Source organism: Aspergillus uvarum (assembly GCF_003184745.1).
Source record: "Aspergillus uvarum CBS 121591 unplaced genomic scaffold BO82scaffold_6, whole genome shotgun sequence".
NCBI classification, from domain to species: Eukaryota; Fungi; Ascomycota; class Eurotiomycetes; order Eurotiales; family Aspergillaceae; genus Aspergillus; species Aspergillus uvarum.
The window spans coordinates 359,591-387,462 of NW_020291303.1; the positions used below are offsets into that span (position 1 = coordinate 359,591).

Below are 27,872 nucleotides of genomic sequence, written 5' to 3' on the forward strand. Positions count from 1 at the left end.
ATTCTTCTCGGTCGGCACTTGACCCTGCAGACAGGATACAGAGTTTATCAGGATGCGATGCCCCTGTGGGCTCGTGACTTGCTTGCAGGGTCGAAGATCCTCCCCCGATCCCCCCTCCCCCGCGAAGAACAACCGACCGCCTTTGCCGTCAGGCGGGATTAATCTCTTCCGGCCACTTGTTACGGCACTACCCCCACGTCAACACCAGCCGTCGGGTGGTCCAGAGCCGGGGTGCGCTGACCTGCACGGCAGATCTAACTTAGAGACTAGGCATTAGGCAGTCCGGTCCGGTCCCGCTGGTCTAAATCTGGTGATGGTCAGTGCTTGTGGAACTCGATGACGGTCGAGGCTTGCAGATGTCAAAACGTAGCCTAGCTCTAGCCCTCTGGGTGAAAGGTGAGGGCATGATCTCAGCCTTGAAGGGGTACCGGATCACAGGCTGACTTCGCCTGTCTTGCCCATGCACCTGCTGGCGCTGGGTGTGCCAGACTGAGGCCAAAGACCCGCCTGAGACAAGCTGCTGAGATCTCGAGCTTGGATCTGCTGGCCGTGATCTTGCAGCTGCCTCTGATCGCATACCCATTCCCGTGCCTAGACGATTAGAGTCTGTAATAAGATTAGCCAAAGAACAAATCGGGTGGCTGCACTGCGGGGTTACCGTTCTGGGCTGGCGTTGTGAAGCTAAAGTCTAACCTTGTCCTGCCGCTAAGGGCCCGAGTAGCACTGGTCAATGACGCAGCGCATAATTCTGGAATACGTTTTGTGTTGCCTGTGAGTGGTAGCAGAAAGGCATAGGGCTGACACCCCGACTGAGATATCCGAATTTCGTCCGAATAAAGCAAACTTGGGCCAGTACTGGGTAACTACTATGTAGTTGTCATGATCCTTGATGGGGGATAATGTATCCTCGAAAACGATGATTCTGCGTTCAAAACCCCGTATCATGATCATCTCGTGTGCCGGAAACATTTCAACCGAAGGAAACAATACTAGTCAGCTGCTGGCAACACGACATCTGAGTCACGGGAACGAGGCGATCAGGCAGTTTTACCAAAAGTGTCAGATTGGGACCATTTTGGCGCTGTTCTCCAGACACAGTTGACGGTTTCTTCCGATGGAGACGAAAATAATCAGGCTTCGATTTGGTTGGGGATCTCACGTTACAGATTTGGGAAGGACACTAACGAGGAAAGCTTCAAGGGTTCTGAAGATGCCGGATCACACCACTGGGTGGCATCGCAACAAACCCTTGGGATCCGGCATCCGGTCCGCCTGGCTAGTGAAGGCGCTTCCGCTGTGGAGGGACCTGGACCTTACTCTAACTCAACCAGGCTATTTCTCCAGTGCTGGATGCCGAAAAATTTACTAGCGTCCGTCCGCATTGCTTGGGAGGGGGGAGGGAGGGGCCGTGTGCATGCCGGAGATTTCGAGGTCGATTCATTCGTCAGTTGAGCTTTAGTCGGATAGCTTGCTTGCTTAGTCCCTAGTTCACTTTCTTGCTTACCTACTCCATAAATTAACGAATGTTAAGTGAAGTGATTAGTTTTTCGATGTATGGTCCATGCCGAGTCGGTAATTCCGGAGTGAAACTGTCAGGGTGACGAGTTCGATGCGTAGACCCGGGACTTGGTACCTTGCCTCGAGAATGGAGCCGAGCCCCTCTCGAAAGTCCTAATCAGGATCTGGCAGGAGGGGTAGGAATCCGACTCGAGTCTCCCGAGACGTCACTGCAATCTACCCTGACACCACATTCATCGTCGGGCTGATTATCATTATGTCACTGTCACTGGGTTCGGCGAAGTGGGAAATAATGCAGAGCATAGGCAAGGCCTTCAATGTCAACCAGCGCAGACAAATCAATATGAATTTTCCGCTGAATCCGCTTCGGCTGTTGTTTTTGTGCGCGCGCACATATGTGTGCGTGTGTTTGTTTGAACCGAATGTATAATATGCTGGTTATAATGGCCGCCATCCTGTCTAGACTCTAGACTCGCTCCACCCAGACGGTTACCGATCCACTTGCCTTGGTCTGTGTGCCCCCGTGATCTAAATCAGGAGTTGATTCCCGCCCGGAAAACTAATGCTCAATTATCTCGAGTCTCATTCGTTTGAAAGAGGAATCGGGAATGATAACAAAATAGGTATGGCATTGCATATCTCACCATGGGCATAAGGATGTTTCCACGACAATAATGGGTCATCATTAAAAGCTACGCAGCCAGAAAACTGAAGGGTAGGGAGCCTGGAGCTTTCTCGGTACAGTCAGGTCAGTACCTTACTTCGACCAGTTGGGCACCGGACTAGGGGCAAAAGCACCGCAGGGGCGAGTTGTCAATGGTAGCCTCAGCATTGGTGGATGAATCGATATATTATCCTGCCAATGTGATACAGATCGGTTCCCGACTCGTGTAGGCGAAGAAAACGAAGTACGAGGGAGGTTTCGGATTAGTCGAGATTTCCATCTATCCTGCTCCGTACAGATCGCCTTGCAATCTGAACTGGCACCGAAGGCTTCGTGTAGTTGTACGTATCACAGCACCCTCGGGCATAGAACGAAGTGAAACGGGTTGTTGCGGCCCATTTCCGCCGGGGATGTCCTTGAATCCTGAGGTCCAGAGATCCTGAGGCACGACTACGGAAGAGCATTCAACATGATCCCTTTGACAACTACCGAGCTGCGTGCCAGGTCGCAGCACTGCAGGCATTATGACGGGCTTGCCGTGATAAGGAATGAGGAAATCTTCTGCATCAGATCGACTCTGTTGTGATGACGGATAAAATCACCTCAAAGGGGCAAGAGACACGATTTGCATCAACCCAAGACAAACCAGACCTCGGGGAAAAAATCAATTCCGCCGCGACATGCTTCGCTCCCCTGCAACGTCTGCACAGGATCTGCCAGTCTGATACTCCGTGTACCGTACTTCGTACAGTGCATGGACTGCACGAGTGCACGTAGCAGCCAGCCTGGAGGACGTTCAAACAGTTCAAACCAGTTTGCCCTCCGGCCGAACAACGACTGTTCGGACCCGAGACTCGGCCGCCGGACAACTTGGCAGAACCACTTTGCCCCTTTAGGCGATCACGGGTCCACCCGAGGTTTCCCATGGATACCAATCAGGTCTAGATTCCCCTTTGTCGCCCACTTGGAGCTGAGAAGTTTCAACGGTTGTGCATCATCGATCGATCCACTTTCACCCGATCCCTCCCTCCTTCTCCCCTCCCTTTATCCCCTCCTCCACAGTCTACAGTACAGTCCAGATACTCACCCAGACAGCCTCGCGCCTCGAGGCAAAGGGCTACTGTACTGAGGAGGTAAGGTAGTGTAAGTCAAGTCACCTTAAATCACCTAGTACAAAGTACTCCGTACTGTAGTAAGGATACTAGGTAGCCCTGAGTTTGCCTCCCGTCTCAGTGCGACGGCGGCCATTGCCGTCGCTGTCTGCCAGGTCCGTCACAGGGTTGTCCGTACCAGTGACCTCAATAGACTATGGGGAAATCACTGCCGACTGAGGTACTGCTGAACTTTACCCTGCTTCTCAATGGAGGATCCGACGGACGGCTCTCTTTCGGAGCCGGCCGAGTCGCAGTCAGTCAAGTCAGTCATTCCCTCACCAACCTAGTCAAGTCAGTCAGTCTGTCAGTCTGGAAGAATGGATGCTCTGCATCCGGCTGGGGTGATCTCGGCTGTGCTTCACCGGCCCTGTGCAATAATCGGTTTGACAGGACTGGTCACTGCGTTCTTTGCCTCGTCTTTTTTTTTTTCTTGTCCCCTGATTAATTTTAATTATTTTGTTTCTATCTATTTTTTTTTGCCAATTGTTGTGGTTCTTCTTACCTGCCATTACATCATTGGCTTCGGTTGGTCTAGGGATCGGTTTCCAACACCGGCTTCTCCTGAAATTCCCATCAACCTTTATATAGAGCCCCTCCCCGAGCGCCTCTCTGTTCGTGATCCTTCAGATCCATGGTTCTATATTCAGAAGCTTCCTACCTACTACAAACCAATCTGCAAATCTTTGCCACTCGACTTTGATATCTTTTGGATCATCGTCGACTACCTACACCGATCTACCTCGCAATTACCGGTCTTCCCAATCTCGACGAAGACAGACCAACAGTAAACAATGGCATACACCAGACCCGACACTTTTACATTACCGGAGGACGAACGGATGTTCTTGAGTCAACCAAGTCCACTTTCTCGTCCCCACGACTCGTTCTCCAAGGGTCCCGACCCATTGACGGCCAACTGGAACTACGACAGCGCTATTGATTTGTTCTCCTTGAACACGATGATTCCCGAGACTTTCCCCCTGGAGATGTCCAATGACATGATGACGCTGGACCCCAAGGATTTTCCCACCGACTTCTTCGCCCCGCCTCCCGATATCAGTGGCTTCACCATCTCCAACCACTCGGGCGAGGATGCTGCCTCCTGCGGCTCTTTTTCTTCTGTATGTTGATCGCTGGCTATATTCTCAATCGTCTAGGACTAACCTCTCATTGATAGGACCTCGAAAGTGACGATCAGTCGTGGTCCCCCACTTGCCGTGTCTCTCCTCTGGACTCCATGCCCATGGAGTTGCCCAAGCCTGCGTCGAGATCGGTGAAGAGTGCCACCCGCCGCAAGACTGCGACTGCAACCCAGCAGCAGAAGGCCCGTGACGATATGGTGAAGCGATGGTCGTCCAGTCCGGAAATTACACCGCAGGATTACCCCGCTGCCAGCGTGTCTCCTCTCCCCACCCCCTCATCCCCGGTCACTGCTACCCGCAAAACGACACGCAGCATGTCTGGGGACTCCAATGCCAGCACAGGCCCGGCCAACCCGGCAACGGGCCGCAACGCCGCCAAGCGGGCCGCACACAACATCATCGAGAAGCGGTACCGCACCAACATGAACGCCAAGTTCGTTGCCTTGGAGAAGGCCATGAGCGGGGGCATCCAGAAGCCGGCCAAGGGTGGATCAGCGTCGCTGAAGAAGTCCGAGATTCTCACCAATGCAATTGCCTTTATGCAGGAATTGCAGGAGGAGAACAAGGCGCTCCAGAAGGAGCTGGCCATGATGAAACAGAACGTGGTCCCTAATGGGATGTGGCGTCACAACAAGGGAGCCGAAGCCTTTCCCGCCTAATTCTTCCCTCTCACCTTCTCCTCCGTGAGGCTTTCTCCTCTGCTATGACCGTCACGAATCTCTTGTATAATATATTATGATCCTTTTCTTTTGTGTTGATAATTATTTGTTTATCTTGGGTCTGAGACCCCTCTCCTGTCGTGGATGGCGAATATGGAACAACGGCTTGGTTTGGATGGAGTCTTGATATACCCGGGATAAAAGTCATCATGAATTAATCTCATCCTCCCTCTTGATTCACATCTCAGGTGTTCCTTGTGTGAACGTTCTCCTTGCATCTCAGTAGGGTCCATGGGTAAGATATTGTTGTTGAACTGGATGGGGTAATAAACCATTCGGTCACCGGTCACACCGCCAACCCCGCCCAGCCTTTGCCGTACCTACCTTAGTGCATCACCAACCCAACCCAACACCCATTAACATTGGAATGATTCATCCTCTCCCGTTTCCGTTCCGTCCCCTTCCCCTTCCACCCAGCCTTACCTTAAGTTGGTGTGTTTGACTGGTTGACAAGTACCAGTTCTCCGATCCTGACAGTTGAATCCCCCCACCTCTTTCCACAAACCCCGACCGGTCCAGATTTCTTTTCCCAAATCTAGACCTTCCTCATGCCATCCAGTACGTCCTGGGATCTAGACCATCTCCAAGTTCTAGACTACTCGCCTTCTTTTGTTTTTCTCTTCCCATTGTTCTCTTAATATGCACAACCTGCTCACCATTGACCCCAAGCACATATCCTCAGGGCCGCGGCTATACCACATCTTCACCTGCCTTGCATCAAAATCACGATGCCTTCAATCCGTGAGGGCCTGGACCCGCCATGGTCATTTCCACAATGACCCGGGTTGTCTGAGCTTCGCATCGTGCATGAGATTTGACCGCGACGTATCGCAGGTCTCACAGGTGTGCGAACATAAGCTGTGATGTGAATTTTGTGACGTGCAGGCCAACCGCACTATCGCACGCACACAGTGCTTGTCATCTACTAATCTAGCACCCTCTTCGCGACACGGCTGTTGACTGCTCTCTCCAGAGACTGCGCGCTTATCTCTGGGATGGTTTGTTTTTCCATCTAGAGCTCTGCAATGGTCGTTGTGAGGCTGATTGAGCCCTTGTCGGATATACCAGCCTTGACTCTTTCTGTCCTTTGTCTATTAGATGGTCTATTGACATGGATATATAAGTAGGAGGATGATAAGGTAGGCTGGTGTCTCTTGTCGCAAAGCGGCACTATCTCGACTCTGCTCTTTTTCCATCAAGCACTGGAAGACTTAATCGAAATCACGGAGCTGTCGCCCCTTTCCAACCAGAAGTCCACGGAAATCTGCTGTACGAGTATACTTGTCGTCCTTAATTTTTCTGTTGTGAAAACCTCGACGGAATTGGAACCGTTCAATATGCCTGAGTAAGCTCCTGACTTGCCCTCATGATTCGGCGATATTGCATACGATGGACAAATTGTTTGATGACCCAGAATCCATGCACCTCTTCAGTACTAGCAAATCAAAGTCACCCTCCGTGCATTCTGAACCGTCGATGGCGACTACAGGCAATGACCATAGTGCTTCATCATCACAGAAGACTAGGAACGACGAAATGATTCGGCGGTACTTGGAGTCTCCGGCTTCCGAGGATCCATACCTTCCGCTTCATCACAGGCCCAGTGATCGTGAGGCACATCTAAAGGAGCTCGAGAACAAGTTAGCGGAGGTACACGCAGTTCTTGGGAAGAGGTCACAAGAGAGGCGTCGAAAACAATGAGATAAGGGGGATAGCTACTTGGCCGGGGCAGCCGAAATTAGGCTTGAGGCTGGGTCCTCAGGCAACGCGCCTCAATTATTGAAATCCTGCATAAGATCTGTTTCTGTCATGCCAAATCAATTACCGCATAGACATTGGGAGGAAATTATTTCCGGGCAACTGTGGCCTTGTCTAGCGAAGCAATCACATAGAGTCAATAGATCTCGTGATCGGATGGAGGTCCAAAACTGACAGAGTGTACAAAACTGTACCTGGCGCTAGCATTGTCAACAATGGACTTTATCTGGGTCAGTATCATCCCTCGTGTTCAGAGTTCCATCCCTTTGTTCTCCCCGCGTGCCCCTTGCTGCACTTTCCAGGGCCAACCTTGAAATTGACATCATCTCAGTCAGCTTGATTACAATAATGGCTTGGCTGTTGTGTATATTGTATTGGTAGCAGTGATTCGTGATGACCTCTTGATTGTGAAGCTCTGAGATAGTAGCAGTACCTGCATTTGAGAGACTGCCTGATGCGAGATCTTCATCCCCTGACGGTGGAGGAGTTTGTCGATCCCCGATTGCCATTCGCGGTTCCCAAATATAAAACTCTTGGCAGCATTTACAGCCTAGGAGTTACTCAGAGTCGTACAATCGGCAATTCTTCGTCCATTCTCATTTGTTCGGCAGCGGTGGCTGCCGTTATCCTCCGAGAAGGGGTCCCTCACCTTCCCCCTCTTTCTTCTCAGTTTGCTGTTTTCCATTAATCGCTCATATCATAAGGTTACATTGAAGAGTGGAACAGAAGGGGGAGCGGAGGGGGATGGTGGGTGCCTGAGGCTTGGCAAGTCCGGTGGAAACAAACAAACAAACAAATCAGCGTTCATTCCTGGCTTTCCTCCCTGACGATCTTCCCCCAAATCCTCCCAACCACTTCCCCCCCCAAGACCTCCCAAGCCCCCCAAGCCTTAAGCCTTGACTTGTCTCTCTTCTTTTCTGAGTCCTCGCTTCGCCTGTCCGACGGTGTCCGTCCTCAAAACATGCTTCGATTGACCATCAGATCCACCGGGCGGAGCCAATCACCTTCCCAAACGGGGGAAATCGGCATGCACATCCAGGCATCACTGGAGTCAAGTGCATCCCAACTGGTAGAAGGGCCCCAGACATTCCCCCTCTCACCGAGGCTATCACGCGAGATGCAGCTCCTCTCCGCTCCGTTGCACAACTGGCTGTCAAATAAATACACCTCATCTACCTCCCTTCCCTGTTGATTTCACCTGGACCTCGTTCTTCGGTAATCCTTCCTCTACTCTTCATTATGCTGCCCTCGCTACTGAGCAATGGCGCAGCCCTATCACTCGCAGCTCTTGCGCTGCTTCCGTCTCTCGGAGCAGCCGAGGTCTTCGAGAAACTAGCTGGAGTTCCCCAGGGTAAGCGACTCCCCTCCCCCGGTACGGACGCGGCAAACAGGGACTGCAAGGCTTTCACCGGTCGATCTCAAACTCACTATGTATTCGTGATATAGGCTGGAAGTTTTTTGGAACCCCCAGCGGGCATGAACCTCTGCGCCTTCAGATTGCTCTCTCGCAGCACGATCTGGCTGGGTTTGAGCAGGCACTCTTGGACATGTCTACACCCGGACACGCCAACTATGGAAGACATTTCCGCACCCACGATGAGATGAAGCGCATGCTTATGCCTACCGACGAAGCCGTCTCATCAGTTTGGGAGTGGCTTGAGTCGGCGGGAATTAGCGACATCGAGCAGGATGCTGATTGGATCAAGTTCCGCACTACTGTGGCCGAGGCTAATTCCCTACTCGATGCCGAATTCAAATGGTATGTCAACGAGAACACGGACATCCGACGACTGCGCACCCTGGCCTACTCCATCCCTGACTCAGTGGCCCCCCATGTGAACATGATTCAACCGACCACTCGCTTTGGCCAACTCAAGCCCAACCGAGCCACCATGCGTAGCAAGCCCAAGCACGTTGACGAGCAATCCTTGGCGTCCGCCGTGCGCGCTCAGAACACCTCGCAATGTGATTCGGTGATCACACCTCACTGCCTCAAGGACCTATACAACGTGGGAGACTACCAGGCCGATGCTAAGTCTGGCAGTAAGGTCGCATTCGCGAGCTATCTGGAAGAGTATGCTCGGTACGACGATCTCGCCAAGTTCGAACAGAAACTTGCTCCCACCGCGGTTGGCCAGAACTTTACCGTGGTCAAATTCAATGGCGGCCTGGACGACCAGAAGTCCACCAAGGACAGCGGCGAAGCCAACCTCGACCTACAATACATCGTTGGCATGAGCTCTCCTCTCCCCGTGACTGAGTACAGCACCGGCGGCCGAGGCAAGCTTGTTCCAGACCTTAGCTCCCCCGACCCGAACGACAATAGCAACGAGCCGTACCTGGAATTTTTCCAAAACGTTCTCAAACTATCCGACGCGGAGCTTCCTCAGGTCATCTCGACCTCATATGGCGAAGATGAGCAGGTACGAACTCCTAATCCTGTGTACTTCTACGGGTCACAATTTACGCCTTCATAACGCTTCTTATGGTTTACCTAGCCCAGCATTAACTTTTACCATAGACTATACCCAAGTCATACGCCTTGACCGTCTGTAACCTCATTGCCCAGCTCGGGAGCCGTGGCGTCTCCGTGATCTTCTCTTCCGGCGACTCAGGTGTCGGGGCTGCCTGCCTGATGAACGATGGCACTAACCGCACGCACTTCCCCCCTCAATTTCCCGCGGCCTGCCCCTGGGTCACCTCGGTCGGAGCCACTACGCTGACCTCCCCCGAGAAGGCTGTCTACTTCTCGTCTGGCGGCTTCTCCGACTACTGGGCTCAACCCGCCTACCAATCCGAAGCCGTGAACGGCTACCTCACCAATCTGGGACCCAAGTTCGCTGGCCTCTTCAACGGATCGGGTCGTGCTTTCCCCGACGTCGCCACTCAAGGTACCAACTATGCTGTCTACGACAAGGGCTTCCTTGGGCAGTTCGACGGCACGAGTTGTTCTGCACCCACCTTTGCCGGCCTTGTTGCTCTCTTGAACGATGCCAGACTGCGGGCGGGAGCACCCGTCCTCGGCTTCTTGAACCCATGGCTCTACAGCGCTGCCGCGGAAGGAGAGGGTTTCAATGATATCACTCAGGGAGGCAGTTTGGGTTGTGACGGACGCAATCGGTTCGGCGGCACGCCCAACGGCAGTCCCGTTGTACCGTTCGCCAGCTGGAATGCTACGGCAGGATGGGATCCTGTAACGGGTCTCGGATCGCCCAACTTCGGAAAGCTCCTCGAGGTAGCGCTGGGTGCTTGATCCTCGGAAAATTGTGTTTCTTTGTCCATATTTTGTCTCCAGCTGGGGTGAAGATATCCAATCTCGTTCTGAATTTGCTTCTCAGGCACTGGTCAGCGATGCGACCAGACGTGGGTAGCGATGCCATTTCATGATAACTTACCACTTTAATCAATTCCAATCTTTGAAGATAATTTTCACCCCTGGTCAAACCAGCCCAGCACATAAAGCCAGCGATTCTTCGCAGCAAACGTTCCCTCCCATCAGCTGATTATGACCACATGACAGGTCGCTGCTGACTCATTCCGCCTGTCAAAACAACAGAATTCCGGCCTGAATTGCGATGTCACAAGTGAGCAAACTGTGCAAATGTGGAAATGTGTGCTCGACCATCGCAGTATTGCATCCACTCGGTTCGTTTTCAGATCGGCGAAGCCCGAGGGAGATTGGAGTCGACCGGGAATCCCCCCATAGCCGCCCATGATGACTACACCAGCGTGGACATAAAGATAGCTGGGCACGCCACCGTCGAAGGGTCCAGATCTTCTGCCGTTGTTTGTCCTCCAACCTCAACCATGGAAAATTCCACCACCTGCCCCCTCATTCGTCTGGATACTTCGCGCATAATCGGCCAACTACTCGTGTATGATGAATCTCACCCTGGCTACATTACCTCTTCCGTTCGGGCGTAATAAGTCATGACGCCTCTGTAACGTCGACGAAAGCTAGCTTTTGGGGGGAGGGAAGGGAAAGCTAGCAGCTTGGTACTTTGACGCTTGAATCTTATAAAGCTACGGGGTTTCCTCTTTATGACGAATAAGTATGGACCCACCTTTGCTGCAGCTTACACTTGCACATAGCACGGCCTCCGTTTCTTCCTTGACTGACAGCTACATCGTCTACACCTAGAAAGTTTCCTGTTTGTGAACATGAGAATGCCTCGATGGGTGCCAGGACCTCGAAAGAAGGCCGACGCGTCTCCTGATCATGAGACGTCGGACCCGTCTGCACCCACTCGCAATCAGCTGCCGATGCTGCACTTGGCCGACACTGCGCGGAACAATCTCGTTGCCGGGGTGGGTGAATTCGTGGGCACGTTCTTGTTCCTGTTCTTCTCCTTCGCGGGCACGCAGGTCGCCAACACCCCCAAGCCGGCCGACGGCGCGCTCCCGAACACGTCCAATCTGCTATACTCGGCGCTGTGCTTTGGGTTCTCGCTCATGGTCAATGTGTGGGCCTTCTACCGGGTGACGGGTGGATTGTTCAATCCTGCGGTATGTTCCATCCATACGCCAATCTGGCCAAAGGTCTTGGCGATACGGTAAAGCAGGGAGAGCCCCGTTGACTGAGACTTGCTGTGGGACACAGGTCACTCTGGCACTCTACCTGGTAGGCGGGCTGAAGCCATTCCGGGCGGTGACGGTCTTTGCAGCCCAGCTCATAGGCGGCATCGCGTCTGCGGGGGTAGTCAGCGCCCTGTTCCCCGGCTCGCTGAACGTGGCCACCCGATTGGGTGGGGGCGCTTCCATCTCGCAGGGGCTGTTCATCGAGGTCTTTTTGACGGCCCAGTTGGTTTTCGTGATTATCATGCTGGCCGTGGTCAAGCACAAGTCCACCTTCTTGGCCCCGGTGGGCATTGGGCTTGTCTTCTTTGTGACGGAGCTGGTTGGTGAGTCGTTCTTCCCTCTCCTGTCTGGTCAAACTCAAAATCAAGCACAGCAGCATTCACCTGGCTTTCTTCTCACAATGAACAGGCGATTACTACACCGGCGGCTCCCTCAACCCGGCGCGCTCCCTCGGCCCTGATGTCATCAACCGTAGCTTCCCCGGCTACCACTGGATCTACTGGGTGGGACCCCTGCTGGGCAGTCTGCTAGCGTGCGGCTTCTTCGCCTTCCTCCAGCTGTTCCAGTACCAGTCCGTCAACCCCGGTCAGGACTTCAACGAGTGGGAGGCCAAGCTGGGCCCCGGCTCGTGGGATTCCTCGATGCATCGACCCTCGGTGCTCTCCGAAGGCAGCACGCTCGGGCGCGCGCATTCCCCGACGAGTGGACGGTACCCTGTCTCGGGACAGAATATTCCTCATGGGGCTGAGCAGGTTTAAGCATGGCAGTAATGGTGATCCGGCCGGCCCGGCAGCGCTTAGTTCGGCTGATCCATGGTTCGGACCCTACCCCCGCGCTGTCGGTGTCATAGGTATCTGGTCCACCCACATGGTGCAATAATGACGGATCGAGTATGTGGGGACCGTGCTGGGGTCTTGGATGGAGGATGGGTGGCAGCTGCGTGTTGGGTGATTACCCGTAGATATGAAGTCTGGTTGTGGCCCTTACTCAGGTTAGGGATCAATTGCGGTTTTAGCTGGGCCTGTTGAGAGATGGCATTTTTAATCTTCTTGCATAACAATGGAATCAGAGCTCCTTTATCTTCCAGTCCAGATGAGCAGAGAGATAATGCTAATACCAAAGAGTACGTCACCGTGCAATTGAATTCCTCCCGCCTGGGACAGGATAGACTGGTCACCCATGGCCATGCAAACCTTGTTACATCCAGTGTCGCTCACAGAATGCGCTCAACCCTGGGTCCCCACTTACCAGTCGCAATCCTCTTTCCAGTTGATCGGTGGCCAGCTATCCCCAGACCCCCTTCCGCGGTCGATCTCACCTCACCCCAATCCCCACATCTCTTTCTTGCCAGCAGATACAGGCATCCACCTTCAATCCGACCGAGGCAAAGGCCGCACAGATCGGGGACAGTACCAAAGCCTTGAGGTTGGTTACTGGAGTCGCTAAAGCCCGTCTACCCGCTGCATCAGGCATCATCTTCGCCGGAATCATCTCATCCTAGACACGCCAGAGCGAGCGCCATGAAGTCTGACTTTCATCAAATGTGAGCCAGGAAACGCTTTCCTAGTTCCAGGGGTAAGCAATTGTGGCTTGACAATCCAGGACCAGGCAGGGGGAATGTTGGTTAGAGCAGAGCGCCTCGTGATTGATAACCCTTACTCCCTGGGATTGGGGTCTCCGGAGGTGGTTTAGATAGTCGCTGGTTTGGGGGGATCAGTATTGGTTGTCGTGGCGGAAGATGGTGTGGTGGTGTGAGTGTTGGGAGTGATGTGATCAGGTCTTGTTGTTGTGGATTGTTGATGGAATGGCTTTGAATTTGTTGTGCTCTGCGCTGCTGGATCATGGTATTGTTTGGGTGCGTACGTAGAGAGGTCTAGGTTCGTTGGTTGGGGAAGCGGGGGATTGGCTGCTGGGTGGATTGTTGGAGTATGAGGGCTGAGGCTCGCGAGATGGAGACGTCCAAGGTTTTTACATTTTATTGCAGGTGAGAAATCTACAATCCACGCCTAGTTCAGTGTATAACCCATCAGTGCTAACGGTGCCTACCCCATACACACCCTGAAGCCCTACCACCTCCGACCAGACAATATCACACCACCATTCAGCTCAGCGTCTATATATCATTCTACCATCCCTCAACTATGGGCACCACGCACCCTCTTCCCTTCAGATCCTTTCCCATGTAAGCCAGACAATACTCCAGGCGTTCCACCCCGACCAACCCTATCTTTCCAAATCGCTGTTATCTCTCGCCAATCATCCCGTCTGGATACCCTCCACGCAACCTCCTTATCACCGCATGGCCCTGCATGCTTCTGTCTACTGCACTAAACCCCAGAAGGCGCACTGATCCGGGGTCACCATCTGGGATCCAATCGATGCAATCACAGCTTAGGAGCCCGTGGATCCGCATACCTTATCAGTTCGGTATACAGGCGATCCCTGGCCTTGGCATTGTGATATCATCTGGCCCACGGCCGATTACAGTCATATCGATATCAATCCCACCGCACGGGTTGCGATGTTGCTGTTGCCAAGGGGGTATTTGATAGAGCTGGGTCCTCGCGGGAACTGTTCTGCTGCTTTCGGTGGGAATTGATAAGGATCCTGGCTTGGCATGAGTCCCACGATCGGAATCCTTGGAGGAGCACTGTGGAGCCGCGCGCGATTGATGGCGACAAGTGGACAGGTCTGAGTCAGGCCAAGAAGATGTAAGGTTCGGATTATTACATATCGCTGCTTGGAGCGAGGGGCAGGGGGTGGATCTATATATACTGTGGGGGTCCTTTCCTTTGCTCGCGAAACGAGAATCGGACCGGGCGTGGTGGGATATACTCCCTTGTTCACAATCTTGGTATAATTCATCTGTCTGACATGGCTGCGGTAAGTGGGAGGTTCCCAGTATGGTTTGCTTTCGCTCGAGGTCAAAACTGATCATCTGCGATCGGACAGCCGGTCTATAATGCCTCGATGCCCGAGGGCGGCGACCCGCTCACGATCGATGTCAACGCCCAGTTTGTGGGCTACGAGTACAATTATGTCTACATCGTCGCGTGCACCTTTATCGTCTTCATGATTTTGCCGGGGATTGGCTTGTTGTATAGTGGTTTGACGCGGAGGAAGTCTGCGATGGCCTTGCTGTTCCAGGCTTTCATGGTTCTTGCGGTGTGAGTTTGCGCCCGCTGCAGGTCCTGTGTGATATGTTGCAACCCCCGTGCTGATTCTCCTGCAGCTCGACCTTCCAGTGGCTATTTTGGGGGTATTCGTTGGCCTATTCGAGAGATGGAGGCCCATTCATTGGCACGCTGAAGAATTTCGGCTTGATGGAGGTCCTGGTAGCCCCATCGCCTGGCTCGGCCGTCCTGCCAGAAGTCGTGTTTTGCCTGTTCCAGCTGCTCTTTTGCGCATGCACAGTAAGAATCCCCTCCCAGTACGCCTTCGCATAGTCAGTGCTAAAAGCTAGACAGGTGATGATCGTTGTTGGTGGTACTTTTGAGAGAGGCGCGATCCTCCCTTCGCTCATCTTCAGCTTCTGGTGGGCTACGGTCGTCTACTGTCCGTTGGCTCGCTGGACCTGGAGCAGTAACGGATGGCTGTACAACCTTCCTGCCATTGACTTTGCGGGTGGCGGTCCGGTGCATATCGCGTCTGGTGTCTCGGCCTTAGCCTATGCTTTGATACTCGGCAAAAGGAGGGATTACGGGGCACCGTCTTTCCGCAAACCCCACAACACCACGCTCATCTTTCTGGGAACCGTCTTGATCTGGACTGGCTGGCTTGGTTTTAATGTAAGTGTCGCGCATGGTCTAGTGGCTTGCATGTGGTCTAATCTTTGAGGAATGCAGGGCGGCTCAAGTCTCAATGCGAGCATGCGTGCCATGGTGGCCGTCTTCAACACCAATACAGCCGGATGCACAGGTATCCTCGGCTGGGTCTTGGTAGATATGATCAAGCATCGAGGGAAGTTCTCTATAGTTGGTGCTTGTGAAGGTGCGATCGCTGGGTTGGTCGGAATCACTCCGGCTGCCGGCTGCGTGTCGTTCTGGCTCGCTGCCTGCATTGGATTCATCACCGCGGTTGTCTGTTCCCTTCTTCAGAACGTGAACGATTGGATCGGTGTCGACGAAGGCTTGGATGTTTTCAAGCTCCACGGCATTGGTGGAATGGTGGGCGCGTTTCTGACAGGCTTGTTCGCCAGCCAGAAGATCTCGGCCCTCGATGGCAGCAGTCTGGCGCCCGGAGCGATCGATGGAAACGGAGTGCAGGTTGGAAAGCAAATAGCGGAGATCTGCGCCATCTCCAGCTATTCGTTCGTGGTGACCTGCGCTCTGCTGTTGATTCTCAAGTATATCCCGGGCATGAACCTTCGGGTCAGTGAGGAAGCCGAGTTGTTAGGGTTGGACCAGACCGAGTTCTTCGACGAGCAAATCGGGGATTGGTCGATCACTCAAGGAAGTGCCAGTCCTACCTTGATCGGAGTGTCGCAGAATTCATCCGGCTCCATCACGAAGGAGGAGTGCCAGGTGAAGGGGAGCGGGGTATAGACGACTCGCTGCGGTATTCAATGTGCATTGTTGATTTTTGTGTTTAAGTTCAAGAACTTGATTTCGGAGCGTTTGCCGATCTCTATGCCTGCAACTGCGGGAAATCAATAGATTCAGCAGCAGCAACAATGTGGTAGGTTGTTTAGACGCGCGGCCTCCGATCGTCCACCGTATCGCGTTATTTGCATGGGTAGCACAACGAGATTCATGGCTGTAATGTATTATTGGATGTTGCTGCTTCTGACCGCGTTGGTTGTGAACCGGGCCTGAGATGTCAAGCTCGGGCCGGATAAGCGGAATGATGCCATATCACCACCGTTGAGCGACGACAGCCTGGCAGGGTACGGTGGAGCTCCGGAGCTAAATCCGGTTATATCGTCATCGTCACTAGATAACTAGCCATGGCAGTCCAATGCAGGCGGGATGATCGGATACATCCGACGACCCTTGGTGTAATCCAGTATAAAGAGATGGCTGGTTGGTGTCAGGCGTCCAACCGAAGTGAAGATGGAGTTGATACGGGAGAGGATCGCAGACTCCCTGACGCTCTCAGTAGTGGGAAGAGGGGCAGGGTGGGCAAGCAACCAATCACCAGCCAAGGCGGTGGAACAAGGCGTGCAGAGCTTACGTCAACCCCGGCCGGGGTATTTTCACATTAAATGTGATTCATTTGATTCATTTGATTCACTACTAGTACATTCTTGGACCAGGCAGGCTGGCCGAGACCCTTCTGCTTAATTTCCCGAAGATGCTAGGTAGATTGCCATTGTCTGGGTGCAGCTGAAGAAGACATCTACTGATGAAGATAATCGTCGAGAGTCAATCTCATCATCGATCTATAATTAACCTCATCAAACGCTTCCAATACGAACTCCCTACGGGTTAAAGTTGGGAGGGAAACGTGGTGCACTCCGTCCACCTTTGTATACGCAAGTCTAGCCACTTCCCGACCATTCCCGGATAGGCTTAAAGGCACTCCTCCTGCATCCGTTCCCGTCTTATCGGCCATCGGCCTTCATCCACTAAGCTCTCTCCGTCAAAAAAAAGTCACTTTCCTTTTCGCCTTTTACCTTTTCGGCCGTTTCCCTTCGTCTCCCTCTCCAAACTAAATCATCACCCCTTCTCTTCCTCCTAGACTACCATTCTTCACCTCCCCACTCCTCGTTTCTCCCTTTACACTCCCCCCGTTCCGTCGACTTCCACTCCTGACTCTTACTTTCGGATTGGATCTCTGGTTCCTCTCTACCTTTGACTTTCTCCTTCATCTTGCTTCCTCGTAGCAAGAGCCATTCGTTTGTCACCGTTCTTCCCGTCGACTGTCGCATCTCCCTTATCTGCGACCGGCTCCCCGCCCGCCTTCCGTACCTTTTGCGATCACAACATCCACACCTTGCTTCGCACACCCTTCGACTGCTGACAACAATCGCGATTTTCCCGCTGGTCGCTGACTCTGAGGTGGTCATGCGGCTCGGATTGTTCACTCATCTACAATACTAATCTTAATACCACCGTTGCGATCCCGATGGGCAAATGTAAGTTGCCGGTCGCCTTTCCCCGCCGGAAGTGGGTTTCCAGGGTGCTAATGCAGGGTCTCATAGGGCGCTATGGAGTCGTCCTGGACGCAGGCTCGTCTGTATGTTGGACACTGGTGGGCTCAATGAATATTACGGTCGCTAATGCCTCGATAGGGGACTCGAGTTCATGTCTATCGATGGTTAGACAACGCCATCGCTCGCAAAGAGGCGGACGGAGATAAGCTCAAGTCGCTCCCGGAGATCAAAACAAAGTCCCATTGGACCAAGAAAATTCACCCAGGTACGACCTCCAGGAAGCGGTGGACGTTCGCAATTCGTATACTGGACTCACACCCATCTCTCGTAGGAGTATCCTCATTCGCCAACAAACCGGAAGATGTAGGACACGAACACCTGGCAGACCTTCTCGAACATGCCCGTGAAATCGTACCCGATGATGCCATCAAAGACACCCCGATCTTTCTCCTTGCCACTGCCGGTATGCGCCTGCTGGGCGATGTCGAAAGGAAGGTTCTGCTGGAGCAGATTTGCTCCTACGTCGGCGCGAATTCGGATTTCTTGCTTCCCGACTGCGACGTTCACATCCAAGTTATCCCCGGAGTGACGGAAGGGTTGTACGGTTGGATCGCCACGAACTATCTCCTCGGAAGCTTCGATTCGCCGGGGTCCCACGATCACGGCAAGGGTCACCACACGTATGGGTTTTTGGATATGGGTGGCGCATCGGCACAGATCGCTTTCGCGCCCAACGCGACCGAGAGCGAGAAGCACGCGAATGACCTGACGCTACTGCGGCTGCGCAACATCGACGGATCGGACCAGGAACACAGGGTTTTCGTTACTTCATGGCTGGAGTTCGGGGTGCATGAGGCTCGGAGGCGCTTTGTAGAATCTCTGCAGGCGGCCAGTGCTGTTGGAGGAGTCACGGAGCTCCCGGATCCCTGTTTACCTGCAGGATTGCGTACGACGCCCGATGGAAAGCCCCTTGCCCCGAGCGACGACGGCATCCATTTATTGGGGACTGGAAAGTTTGATGAGTGCATGCGTCAAACATATCCTCTGCTGGACAAAGATGCGCCTTGTCCGGACCAGCCATGTCTTCTCCGTGGTGTGCATGTACCAGCCATTGACTTCGACGTAAACCATTTTGTCGGGATCAGCGAGTACTGGCATACAACTCACGAAATCTTTGAAATGGGCCACAAGGACAAAGCCTACGACTTTCACACCTACCAGGATCGCGTACAGTCTTTTTGCTCTCAAGATTGGGCAAGCATCGAGGCTGGACTTGAGAGCCACCAATGGGGAAAGAAGGTCGACCGAGAATCAGCCTCCGAGGTCTGCTTTAAGGCATCATGGATCATCAATGTATTGCATGACGGCATTGGGATCCCTCGTGTAGGGTTGGACGCAATGAAAAGCTCGAACCATAACGGAACCAAGGAGGTGCTGTCCCACGGTCAAAGCAAAGGCTTTTTGGACTCTTTCCAGGCTGCCGACAAGATTCAAGACACGGAAGTGAGCTGGACTCTCGGAAAGATGGTTCTGTATGCATCCTCGCAGATTCCCATCGAAGCTCAAGAGGCACTCCCGGTTGGGTTTGGCAGCAATGTTGCCGGGGTCCCTGCCGACTTTCAATATCCCAGTGCTGAGCTGTTGCCCGATCCTGAAGGCGCACACAACGGATCATGGCGCGACGCCATGCTCGACAGCAGCCCGTCTCGCAGAGTGCCTGGTCTCATTCTCTTCCTGCTAATAATAATCGTGGCTGCATTCTTCCTCTGCGGACGCAGCCGCCGACTCAAGATGTATCACAGAATTCAGAACGTCTTCGGTGGCGGTGGTCCTTCTCACCCCAGCTACCCCAAGAAACGGAGAATCTTTGGCGGCAAGCTGCCCTTCTTTGGCCCAAGAAGCCCCACATATGAGCGCGTCCTCGAGGATGGCGCTGCTGCCTATGATCTCGGTGAGACCGCGTCCAGCCGCAGTTCCATCGATGGGGGACGTCCATCGGAAGCAGACTCCACGAAATTCATGGCGCCGAAGCGGGCATCGAGCTGGGGAAGTGGGAGCAATACACCCACGTTCAAGTATGCGCTGGACAACTCATCTTCAGGGACTATTGGACTCGGTATTACCCCGAGTCCGGGTGTCTCGGCGATGGACCGACATGGTCTCGTGGTGAGGACGGAGAGTAGGGATCATCTGGCGCCGGTAGCACTGGGTCCGACGACGAATGGTCGCCGGTCCAGAGCTGGCAGTCCTTCTCGAGCTCACCCCAACAAATCGCCAGTCATGACCCCTCTCACAGATGAATGATCTTTCTGTATGATTATGTTTATGTCACTGTGTTGCATTTCCAGGAGTTGGTGTTCCGCGTTGTCAGGCCAGGACATGGATTGGAGTTGGTCGTGTAATTTCCGGAGTTGCTTCTTGGTACGATATTGTCGGAGCATGTGCTCTTGGGTGCATAGTTACTCTGTTCGAACCATTTGTCAAAGTATTAGACATATCCAATTTAGTCAATGCCAGGTGCAAACATTTACTTTCATGAAACCTTTTGAATCTGGTATGGATACTGGGGACTGTAGAGAAGAGCGTCACGTGCGAAGGGTGTAAAAGCTGAGTCAGGTTCTTACCGCCCCGGCAAAATCATCAGTGATTGTGAAGCCGGGCAGGGCCAGTCGCAGCGGAGCTTCCGACTCTCATCCTGTTGTCATCACCTACCGAAAAGCTTGCTATTTGCTGTCGTGTTCAATCCGCTTCTTCCGATTTCTGATTGTTTACTTCGTGTTTTACTTGCTTGATACCCTAGTTCAAACCGAGACCACACATCCACCGCCACCATGCGATTGACCGTCGAACTGATCCAAAATTCCCTCTCGTACATCAACCCGCTCAAGGACCGCGAGCTAGATCTCCGAGGTGCGTTTTTTTCACGGACCCCTCCCCCCCCACACCAACTGGTTCCCTTTTCCCTGGAAATCTGAAAAGTCAGATACTACATCTTGTCTAAAGGAGCTGGATTGATATCGAATTGGTGGCGCGATTGGCGGTATGTAGGGCACAAGATCCCCGCGATTGAGAACCTGGGTATTGCCAAGGTGAGTTTGACCCCAAGCCCTCAAGTTAGATTGTCCGGCGTCGCGGGTGGGACGTACAGGAAGTGCACGAACAAGCTAACTGGGGATTCTTGGGTAAAGGACCAAGATGCAATCGACCTCACGGACAACGACATCACCACGCTCGGCAACTTTCCCTTCTTCCCGCGGCTGCACACCCTCCTCCTGGCGCGGAACCGCATCAAGCAGATCCAGCCGACGCTGGCGGCGTCGGTGCCGAACCTGACGGCCGTGAACCTGACGGCGAACGCGGTGGCGGAGCTGGCGGATCTGGATCCGCTGCGCGGGTTGACCGGGTTGACGCATTTGGTGGTGTTGGAGAATCCGGTGACGAGGAAGGAGGTTAGTTCTCCCCTCTTTCTTTCTTGTGTTTTTGGGGGTTGGGTGTATGGTGGGAGGATAAAGCTGGTCGTGTTTGACGTCCACGTCCCCGGGTTCTCTGTCTTCTTTTTCGGTGTGTGCTAATCTCTGATCCCGGTACCAGCACTACCGCCACTACCTCATCTGGCGCATCCCCAGCCTGCGGTTCCTGGACTACCAGAAGGTGAAGGACGCGGAACGCGAGAAGGCGACGGAGCTGTTCGGCACGGCCGACGAGCCCTCGGCGTTGGCCTCGAAGATCATGGGCGTCAAGTCGCGGACGTTCGATGTGCCGGCCTCGGCGCAGGTCGGGGCCGCCGGCGGGGACCGTGCGGTGCGGGTGAAGTTGACGGACCGGGAGCGCAAGCGCGTGGAGAAGCTGATCCGCGAGGCCAAGAGTCTGCAGGAGATCACGCGCTTGGAGCGCGAGCTGAACGAAGGCCGGATACCCGGGGGTGCGGTGGATTATGCGGATAGTGGGGATGAGATGGAGACTTAGTTGGAGGGGTTTTGTGTCATGTGGGTTTATTGTATACGGTTATTGTTCTAATGGAGTGTGGTTTTGGTTTGGTTTGGGTTGGTTGGGGTATTGTGTAGAGGTATTTTGTATGAGGGTTATCTTCTGGTTTAGGGGTGGTAGGGTTGGCTACTTGACAGCTAAAGCTTGAGTATTCTCGAAAGACCAACCATTTGGCCAAGATTGCTACTTTAGTGTATATGTGCTGAGTACGAGCACAATCACAATCAGATAAGATATCTTCACGTGAAGATAGGCCCCGACAGCATCCGTCCTATAGTCAAAACGTCATCACCTTCCACAATTTCCTGATTCCATCTGAATATTCATTCCTATTAATCCCGCCAACCTACTCACACAATCCCACCATCTCAATCAACACGCCTACGCCCATTAAAGTTCCAATTCTACTAACAATCCACCCAAGCTGGCATCACAACCGATACACCACCGCCTCAAACACCTCACCCGCCTCCTCCCACCCCAACTCCAAGTTCAACCCCACCGACCCCTCACCACGACCACGACCATTGCCAAAATGTCCCAAGCAGCAACAAAAGCAACCGCACCGTGGTCCCCCCTCCTAAAATCGCACCTAACCTCCAGCAAAAGTAAATCCTTCACCCTCTCCACCGTAACCCACCACCCAACGTCCGGTCTGCCCGTCCCGCGCTCCCGCACCTGCGAGCTGCGCGGCTTCTTCCCGGCGGTGCTCAGCCTACACCCTAGCGCCGCCGAGGCGCTGGACGCGCAGGGCATCGGCCGGACCCCCCAAGGACTGGAAAGTGACATGCCCGTGTTCACGACGGATATCCGGATGGCGAAGGTGGGCGAGTTGGGGGTGAGTGGCGGGCAGGTGGAGGGGGTGTTTTGGGTCGAGGAGGTGCAGGTGCAGTGGCGGGTGAGGGGGGGGACGGTTGTTTTGGGGGGTGGGGAGGAAGGGAAGGAAGGGAGGGAGGGGGTTTGGGAGGGGATTAGAGGGACGGGTGAGGGTGCAGGTTTTGCTCAAGGGGACTGGGAGAGGATGGTGACGACTTATTTTGCGAGTCATTCGCCGGTTATGCGAGGTATTCTTCCTTTCGGTTTGGTGGGTGGGAGGATTGAGGGGGGTGGAGAGAAGATGAACTAATGGGCTGTGAATACAGGCACGTTTAGGAACCCGCCGCCGGGTCAGCCGCGGTCGAAGCACCCGGAGACCTCGGAGCTGAAGATGGGGCAGAAGGTTGAGGATTTGAAGGACCCTGTTGCGAGACGGAATTTCCGCGTCGTGGTTATCAAGCCCGAGGAGGTGGAGATGTTGGATCTTTCCAAGGCGCCGGATGCTGTTCGTAAGAGGTGGACTGTTGTGCGGGATGGGGTTACTGAGAAGTGGGAGGAGGTTGAGCTGTGGCCATGATTTCCTTGGGATTGTTTCGGGGAGTGTATGGTACAAAGAGAGTGTCTTCTGGGAAGGCTTGAGTTCTTTGTGTGGACAACGGATTCAAGAAAGATGGGGAAAGGTTCAATGACTCTTTCAAGGATCTATTGCTGAAACCATTGTTGCCCTCGTACAGATAAAGGCGTGTCTTGTGCCCCGATATAGTTCGGCCGAATTTAGACTGCTATGCCTCCAAATTGTTCTGGATATAGATCACCGTCGTCCCAGTTCCTTGTAAGCGGGTCGATTCAATGAGCCGTCATTGTAGCTATCCTCATACCGACTGCTCGAATAGCTCTGTCTTAAGGATATATAGACTGGCGGTCGGGACTCGTACCGGATATTGACAGCAATCCCACAGCCAGCTAGCTACTATCATCCCGCTATCCCAATCACTATAGCTTTTTACCTCAACTCCACAATAGCCGATTCCTACCTTCGCAATCATTCGTTGAACCATGGCCCGAGTCATAAATACAGGACCCGGGGACACCGGTGCCAAGGTTGCTGGAACGGCCCAGAAGAGGCAGACTAGACCGACCACCACCACACAGAAGACTGCACAAACAACCACTGGACCATTGACTGGAACGATGCCCACCGCTGGAAAGCAGGCTGCTCAGCCTACTGGCCCAGTGGCCGGTCCATCAACCACAAAAGTGCCTGCCGCTGCAAAGCAGGCCACTCAACCTACCCGCTCAGTAGCTGGGCCCTCGACTGGAAAAGTGCCTGCCGCTACAAAGCAGGCTGCCCAGCCTACTACTTCAGTGGTCGGACCATCGACCGCAAAGGTAGCTGCAAAGACAGCTGCGAAGAAGAAGAAAAAGGTATGTTGCGCATTGTCTGAGAAAGAAGCTGTCCTTCACCATGCCTGTACTAACTGTTGCAATATCAGTCCACGCGTGGCAGACCTAGAAAAGCATGCTCACCTTGTCGCCGCGCCAAAAAGAAATGTATACATATGGGAGAGGAGGATGAGAATGACGAAGAGGAAGAGGAAGAGGAAGAGGAAGAGGAAGAGGAAGAGGAAGAGGAAGAGGAAGAGGAAGAGGAAAATGATGATGGTCAGAAAAAGCTTTCTGAAAAGGCGAAGGGTAAACAAAAGATAAAGAGTGCCGATAATGATGATGGTGATGATGGTGATGATGGTGATGATGATGATGATGATGGCGATGATGATCAGAAGCAGCTGTTTGAGAAGGCGAAGGGCAAACAAAAGAGAAAGCGTGCCAATGACGATGACGATGACGATGCACCAGGCCCGAAACCAGCTAAGACACGGGGTCGGCCTGCTAAGAATCAAGCAACTGTTGCTGGTCCTTCAGGGAGTGCTCCTGCAACACCTACCAACTTATCCAACCCACTGACGGCTGCCGGGCACATCGTCACGCACCAATACATGAGTCAGCGATTGGGCCAGCGACTCGACAATGCCGAAAAGAAATGGGAAGATGCCATGGATGCCATGATGGAGGCCAAGGAGGCTTTGGATGCCTGGAAAGACTTTTACTTGAAGCACAAGGAATCGCCCAGTTAGCCATCCTCGGGAGCCATGAGCTCAGCAGCTGAGCTCAATTAGCATGTATAGAGCATTTGTTTGCGAAGCAATAGATTTCGTTCATTTGTTTCACTTGGTGCCTTGGATTAGCTCGACTATCAGAACTCAGAGACGAAATCGTGGCTGACGAAGTCTATGATTTGTATAATGTTCGGCAAAGCCGGAATTACTCGGCATAGGACTGGTGGCTTGCACATGACGAAGCTGTGCTCCAGAGAACAATCAATTAATGCACGGGCAAAAGCGTCCAGCAAAGGTTGTGTGATTCGTAAAAAGTTGGCAAGTTATCGTTTGGACCGCATGCTCTCTTGCGGGTCATTTTCCGAAGTACTATGTCGTGCGTTGTGACCGGTGGGCGGATCGATAAGCATTAACATCTCGTGCTCGATACCGTATCGTTATGTTCACCAACCAAGCAATCACCGAAGGACATGTCATTGCGGCCAGGGGGTGTTACCTCCCTTCCATCTTCGAAGGATCACACAACATAAGAATCACCGAGCCAACCAGCTACCGACTTCCTGACTTGGGCCGATCGGCATTTCCACCTAGTCCAACACAAAAAAGAAAGACGGAAGCTCAACATCTGATAGACTGGAAGACATGGTAACTTAACAGCTACGTGGGTTTTGATCGTCGGCTTGAAACTCGTCCCTAAGGTGGGGAGCTGGAAGGGTATAATGTTCGGATATAAGCAGCACGGTGAGGATACTAACGCATCCCTGCCGTCATCCGTCGCAAGGTGCATATAGACCGTTACGTGTCATGACTCGCTTGGGTAAAGTCGCCGTTGCCATAATCAAACAAAGCGACCATTGCGTTCGGATCTCCCCTGCTGGTTGCATCGTTCATGGACTCCTTGCTTGTTCGACAGTCATAATCATCGGCACCAGGCAGGAGGAGGAGCGGAACGGTTGGACAAGGTGCATGCTGGTTTCCAACTCGCCTGTGGTCGCCGAGGCACGTGCTGCTACTCAGTGCAATCGAGTTGTGAGACTTCCCTTGTTTGAGATTAATGAACGGTCAGGCTTCGAGAAATCCTCAAACCTCACACATACGGAGGGTCTCATTTTCTAGAAGGTACATCCGTTTTCTGTCGACCAGTGTTGCGGCTGAAGATGCGAGTCAGCGACTTTACTGGAGGGAAGTCAACGGCCCCCATTGATGAATCAGGAACTAAGCAAGCAGTGGAAGTGGAAGTGGAAGGAACCGTAGCGGTACTTCGTTAGCGGCTGTTCACCGCTTGTCCGTCGCTTGCAGGGAACATGGATGTGATTCCATCTCGGAGTCGTTGTTCTTGGAAGGAAAGCGACAGGAAAAGGAGCAGTAGTAATACTCGTAGTAATACTCGTAGTAGAATTTCCCAGGCATCACATGGTTAACAGTAGTAGTTGAGAAAGGGAAGGAAGCTTCCGTATTGTCCGAGTGGCCGGAAGGGAGAAGATGTACAGTACAGTACAGGTAATAATACGGCCCAGTTCACAGACCCACGCTTCGTCGGGCTTCACTTTTCGGGGATGTCACTTTTAGCTTCCTCTGTAACTTCTTCCCGCCAAACCTACCAGTCTTCATCCTTGCTCTCTTTTCCTTTGGCTGTTGCTCTCTCTCTCTCTCTCTCTTCCTGAGTCCTTTTCACCAGCATTCCCGCCTCCCTTCTTCCCCCTCTCCCCCCTCCCTCCTTTCCCCTCATCTTACTGCTCTCACTCTTTCTACCTCCCCCCCACTCATCTTGCTAAAATTCTGTTTTTATTCATTTTTTGTTTGATGTCATTGTTTGCTTAATCTAAATCTCCCGTCCGCTAATTTAGTGCCACACACCTTCGCGTGCACTAGTCCCTGACCCATAGAGCCATCATTGTAAGGGTCTTATTAGAGTAGCTCGCCCAGGCTCAACCTCATCATCATCATATCGAACCTTCTCTCCTTTGTCGGCCATTCCTAACGTTCTCACGACGAGCCGACCTACCATTATACCGTCCCCCTTTCATCCCTCCTAGCCGGTCAACAGGGTAGCTTCTTAATTCCGGGGACTATCGCGCGGTCCCACAACCTTCCAGATCGACCTCGGACTCGGAAGTACATATCCGAGGGCCGAAGTGCACTGCACTTTTCACCCCTTTTCCAAATCAAAATACCAACCCACACCATGACCGCCGGCGAACAGATGGACGCTCTAGGAGCGTTTTCTTATCTGTCGGACAATGCACCCACATGGATTGGTCAGCTTTCTGATCTAGCTAATCACACTGCCGCCAAACACGCCGATTACGCCAATGCCTACAAACGACACGCCGCTCAGAGAATCCGCCGCCGCAGGAGCAGCTCCATCTGCTCCATTCGCACGGATGACTTGAACTCGACACTTTCCAATACCGAGAGCCCGACCCTCTCATCTGGACCTGCAGCTAGAGAAGGAACTGCAATCACCACTCCAAATACCTCCCAAAATCAGCCGAACTCGAACCCTCGGAAACGCGGAGCCGACGAGGCACCCTCGGTGGACTCGAGTGATGGGGACATCTTCGTCAGTACACGGCATAACCTCATCATCGAGTATGATGGACACACACAGAAGACCTTGGAGGAAATGGTCCGCAATATTGGGACTGCCCGCAACAACATTCGAAAAGGAAAGATGTCACAGCTGCGCACATCCGGATATCGCAGTTCCATGATGAGTCGCGGTCCAAGGATGTCCCCAATCACTTCTTCGCTCGCAAGCCCTATCTCAACGGAGGATGACCTTTTGACCAGCATCCGTCATGCTCGGAGACAAGGACCCCCGGCGTCCCGAGCCCCGGCCGCGTCGCAGGCGTCTCCCTTTGATGCCGCAGAGAAACAGCTGGAGGTTGTCCATGGACTGTGTGAAACCGCCGCCTACCATTTCCTCCGGGCGGGCGACTGTTCAACGGACTTAAGCACGGTGAAGCAAAAGCTTCAGGATTTGCTCGACCTGGCCACCAAAGAAGTGCACCGACTCAAGGCAGAGCAACCACACGGGGCTGAGATGCCGGAGGAGAAGAAAGCACCAATGCTTGAGCCACTACCTGCCCCAACAAAAACAACCACGGACGGTGGACATTTCGTAACAAAGATGGATACCATTGAGGTGGATGACGGATCTGACTCGGTCGAGTCCATTGACTTGACGGTCTTTCGATCCAGCCGGATCCGCCGATAAAAATACAAAGGTTCGAAATTGAAACACAGCATTTGGCGGGGACACTCATTTTACAGCATACACTGGGGGTAAAACAAGCATTTGTTCTAATCTTGCACCGGCGAC

General features: G+C 53.2%; 10 protein-coding genes across 10 annotated transcripts; 9 read left to right on the forward strand and 1 right to left on the reverse strand.

Annotated features, from left to right (window-relative positions):
- Positions 1 to 4,506: 4,506 nt before the first annotated feature.
- BO82DRAFT_350930 (uncharacterized protein) lies at positions 4,507 to 5,487 on the forward strand. The gene has a single exon (XM_025634285.1). It carries the CDS (start codon positions 4,574 to 4,576, stop codon positions 5,135 to 5,137), a length of 564 nt encoding a protein of 187 aa, XP_025495813.1. The 5' UTR covers positions 4,507 to 4,573; the 3' UTR covers positions 5,138 to 5,487.
- A 2,707-nt stretch (positions 5,488 to 8,194) lies between these two features.
- On the forward strand, positions 8,195 to 10,208 carry BO82DRAFT_274570 (S53 family peptidase; the record flags this gene model as incomplete). Its single annotated transcript, XM_025631092.1, has 3 exons — positions 8,195 to 8,306; positions 8,402 to 9,378; positions 9,477 to 10,208. The coding sequence occupies 3 exons, from the start codon at positions 8,195 to 8,197 to the stop codon at positions 10,206 to 10,208; spliced, it is 1,821 nt and encodes a 606-aa protein (XP_025495814.1).
- Positions 10,209 to 10,914: 706 nt separating this feature from the next.
- Positions 10,915 to 12,570, forward strand: BO82DRAFT_350933 (aquaporin). Its single transcript, XM_025634286.1, has 3 exons — positions 10,915 to 11,461; positions 11,556 to 11,856; positions 11,942 to 12,570. The coding sequence occupies exons 1-3, from the start codon at positions 11,123 to 11,125 to the stop codon at positions 12,289 to 12,291; spliced, it is 990 nt and encodes a 329-aa protein (XP_025495815.1). The 5' UTR covers positions 10,915 to 11,122; the 3' UTR covers positions 12,292 to 12,570.
- A 526-nt stretch (positions 12,571 to 13,096) lies between these two features.
- On the reverse strand, positions 13,097 to 13,493 carry BO82DRAFT_164254 (uncharacterized protein). The gene has a single exon (XM_025630287.1). The coding sequence runs from the start codon at positions 13,374 to 13,376 to the stop codon at positions 13,158 to 13,160; it is 219 nt and encodes a 72-aa protein (XP_025495816.1). The 5' UTR covers positions 13,377 to 13,493; the 3' UTR covers positions 13,097 to 13,157.
- Positions 13,494 to 14,245: 752 nt separating this feature from the next.
- On the forward strand, positions 14,246 to 16,278 carry BO82DRAFT_164256 (ammonium transporter). The gene is made up of 5 exons (XM_025630288.1): positions 14,246 to 14,416; positions 14,486 to 14,700; positions 14,766 to 14,946; positions 15,001 to 15,321; positions 15,379 to 16,278. Exons 1-5 carry the CDS (start codon positions 14,408 to 14,410, stop codon positions 16,075 to 16,077), a joined length of 1,425 nt encoding a protein of 474 aa, XP_025495817.1. The 5' UTR covers positions 14,246 to 14,407; the 3' UTR covers positions 16,078 to 16,278.
- A 1,321-nt stretch (positions 16,279 to 17,599) lies between these two features.
- Positions 17,600 to 19,931, forward strand: BO82DRAFT_398487 (putative nucleoside diphosphatase (Ynd1); the record flags this gene model as incomplete). The annotated part of the gene is made up of 4 exons (XM_025639033.1): positions 17,600 to 17,609; positions 17,676 to 17,710; positions 17,766 to 17,892; positions 17,959 to 19,931. The coding sequence occupies 4 exons, from the start codon at positions 17,600 to 17,602 to the stop codon at positions 19,929 to 19,931; spliced, it is 2,145 nt and encodes a 714-aa protein (XP_025495818.1).
- A 527-nt stretch (positions 19,932 to 20,458) lies between these two features.
- lea1 (U2 snRNP complex subunit LEA1) lies at positions 20,459 to 21,870 on the forward strand (the record flags this gene model as incomplete). Its single annotated transcript, XM_025632103.1, has 4 exons — positions 20,459 to 20,537; positions 20,676 to 20,716; positions 20,816 to 21,076; positions 21,219 to 21,870. The coding sequence occupies 4 exons, from the start codon at positions 20,459 to 20,461 to the stop codon at positions 21,591 to 21,593; spliced, it is 756 nt and encodes a 251-aa protein (XP_025495819.1). The 3' UTR covers positions 21,594 to 21,870.
- A 58-nt stretch (positions 21,871 to 21,928) lies between these two features.
- BO82DRAFT_422519 (uncharacterized protein) lies at positions 21,929 to 23,303 on the forward strand. Its single transcript, XM_025640208.1, has 2 exons — positions 21,929 to 22,678; positions 22,757 to 23,303. The coding sequence occupies exons 1-2, from the start codon at positions 22,150 to 22,152 to the stop codon at positions 23,005 to 23,007; spliced, it is 780 nt and encodes a 259-aa protein (XP_025495820.1). The 5' UTR covers positions 21,929 to 22,149; the 3' UTR covers positions 23,008 to 23,303.
- A 183-nt stretch (positions 23,304 to 23,486) lies between these two features.
- BO82DRAFT_398490 (uncharacterized protein) lies at positions 23,487 to 24,565 on the forward strand (the record flags this gene model as incomplete). Its single annotated transcript, XM_025639034.1, has 2 exons — positions 23,487 to 23,855; positions 23,924 to 24,565. 2 exons carry the CDS (start codon positions 23,487 to 23,489, stop codon positions 24,563 to 24,565), a joined length of 1,011 nt encoding a protein of 336 aa, XP_025495821.1.
- Positions 24,566 to 26,750: 2,185 nt separating this feature from the next.
- On the forward strand, positions 26,751 to 27,767 carry BO82DRAFT_274723 (uncharacterized protein; the record flags this gene model as incomplete). Its single annotated transcript, XM_025631096.1, has 1 exon — positions 26,751 to 27,767. The coding sequence occupies one exon, from the start codon at positions 26,751 to 26,753 to the stop codon at positions 27,765 to 27,767; it is 1,017 nt and encodes a 338-aa protein (XP_025495822.1).
- Between the last annotated feature and the right edge of the window lie 105 nt (positions 27,768 to 27,872).

Coding starts and splice junctions, on each gene's coding strand:
- BO82DRAFT_164256 (XM_025630288.1), top strand. Junction 14,701..14,765: donor GCTTTCATGGTTCTTGCGGT/GTGAGTTTGCGC, acceptor ATTCTCCTGCAG/CTCGACCTTCCAGTGGCTAT. Junction 14,947..15,000: donor TGCTCTTTTGCGCATGCACA/GTAAGAATCCCC, acceptor AAAGCTAGACAG/GTGATGATCGTTGTTGGTGG.
- BO82DRAFT_164254 (XM_025630287.1), bottom strand. CDS start 13,376: ATGATCCAGCAGCGCAGAGCACAACAAATTCAAAGCCATTCCATCAAC.
- BO82DRAFT_422519 (XM_025640208.1), top strand. CDS start 22,150: ATGTCCCAAGCAGCAACAAAAGCAACCGCACCGTGGTCCCCCCTCCTA. Junction 22,679..22,756: donor TCATTCGCCGGTTATGCGAG/GTATTCTTCCTT, acceptor CTGTGAATACAG/GCACGTTTAGGAACCCGCCG.
- BO82DRAFT_350930 (XM_025634285.1), top strand. CDS start 4,574: ATGCCCATGGAGTTGCCCAAGCCTGCGTCGAGATCGGTGAAGAGTGCC.
- BO82DRAFT_350933 (XM_025634286.1), top strand. CDS start 11,123: ATGCCTCGATGGGTGCCAGGACCTCGAAAGAAGGCCGACGCGTCTCCT. Junction 11,462..11,555: donor GTGGATTGTTCAATCCTGCG/GTATGTTCCATC, acceptor TGTGGGACACAG/GTCACTCTGGCACTCTACCT. Junction 11,857..11,941: donor CTTTGTGACGGAGCTGGTTG/GTGAGTCGTTCT, acceptor CACAATGAACAG/GCGATTACTACACCGGCGGC.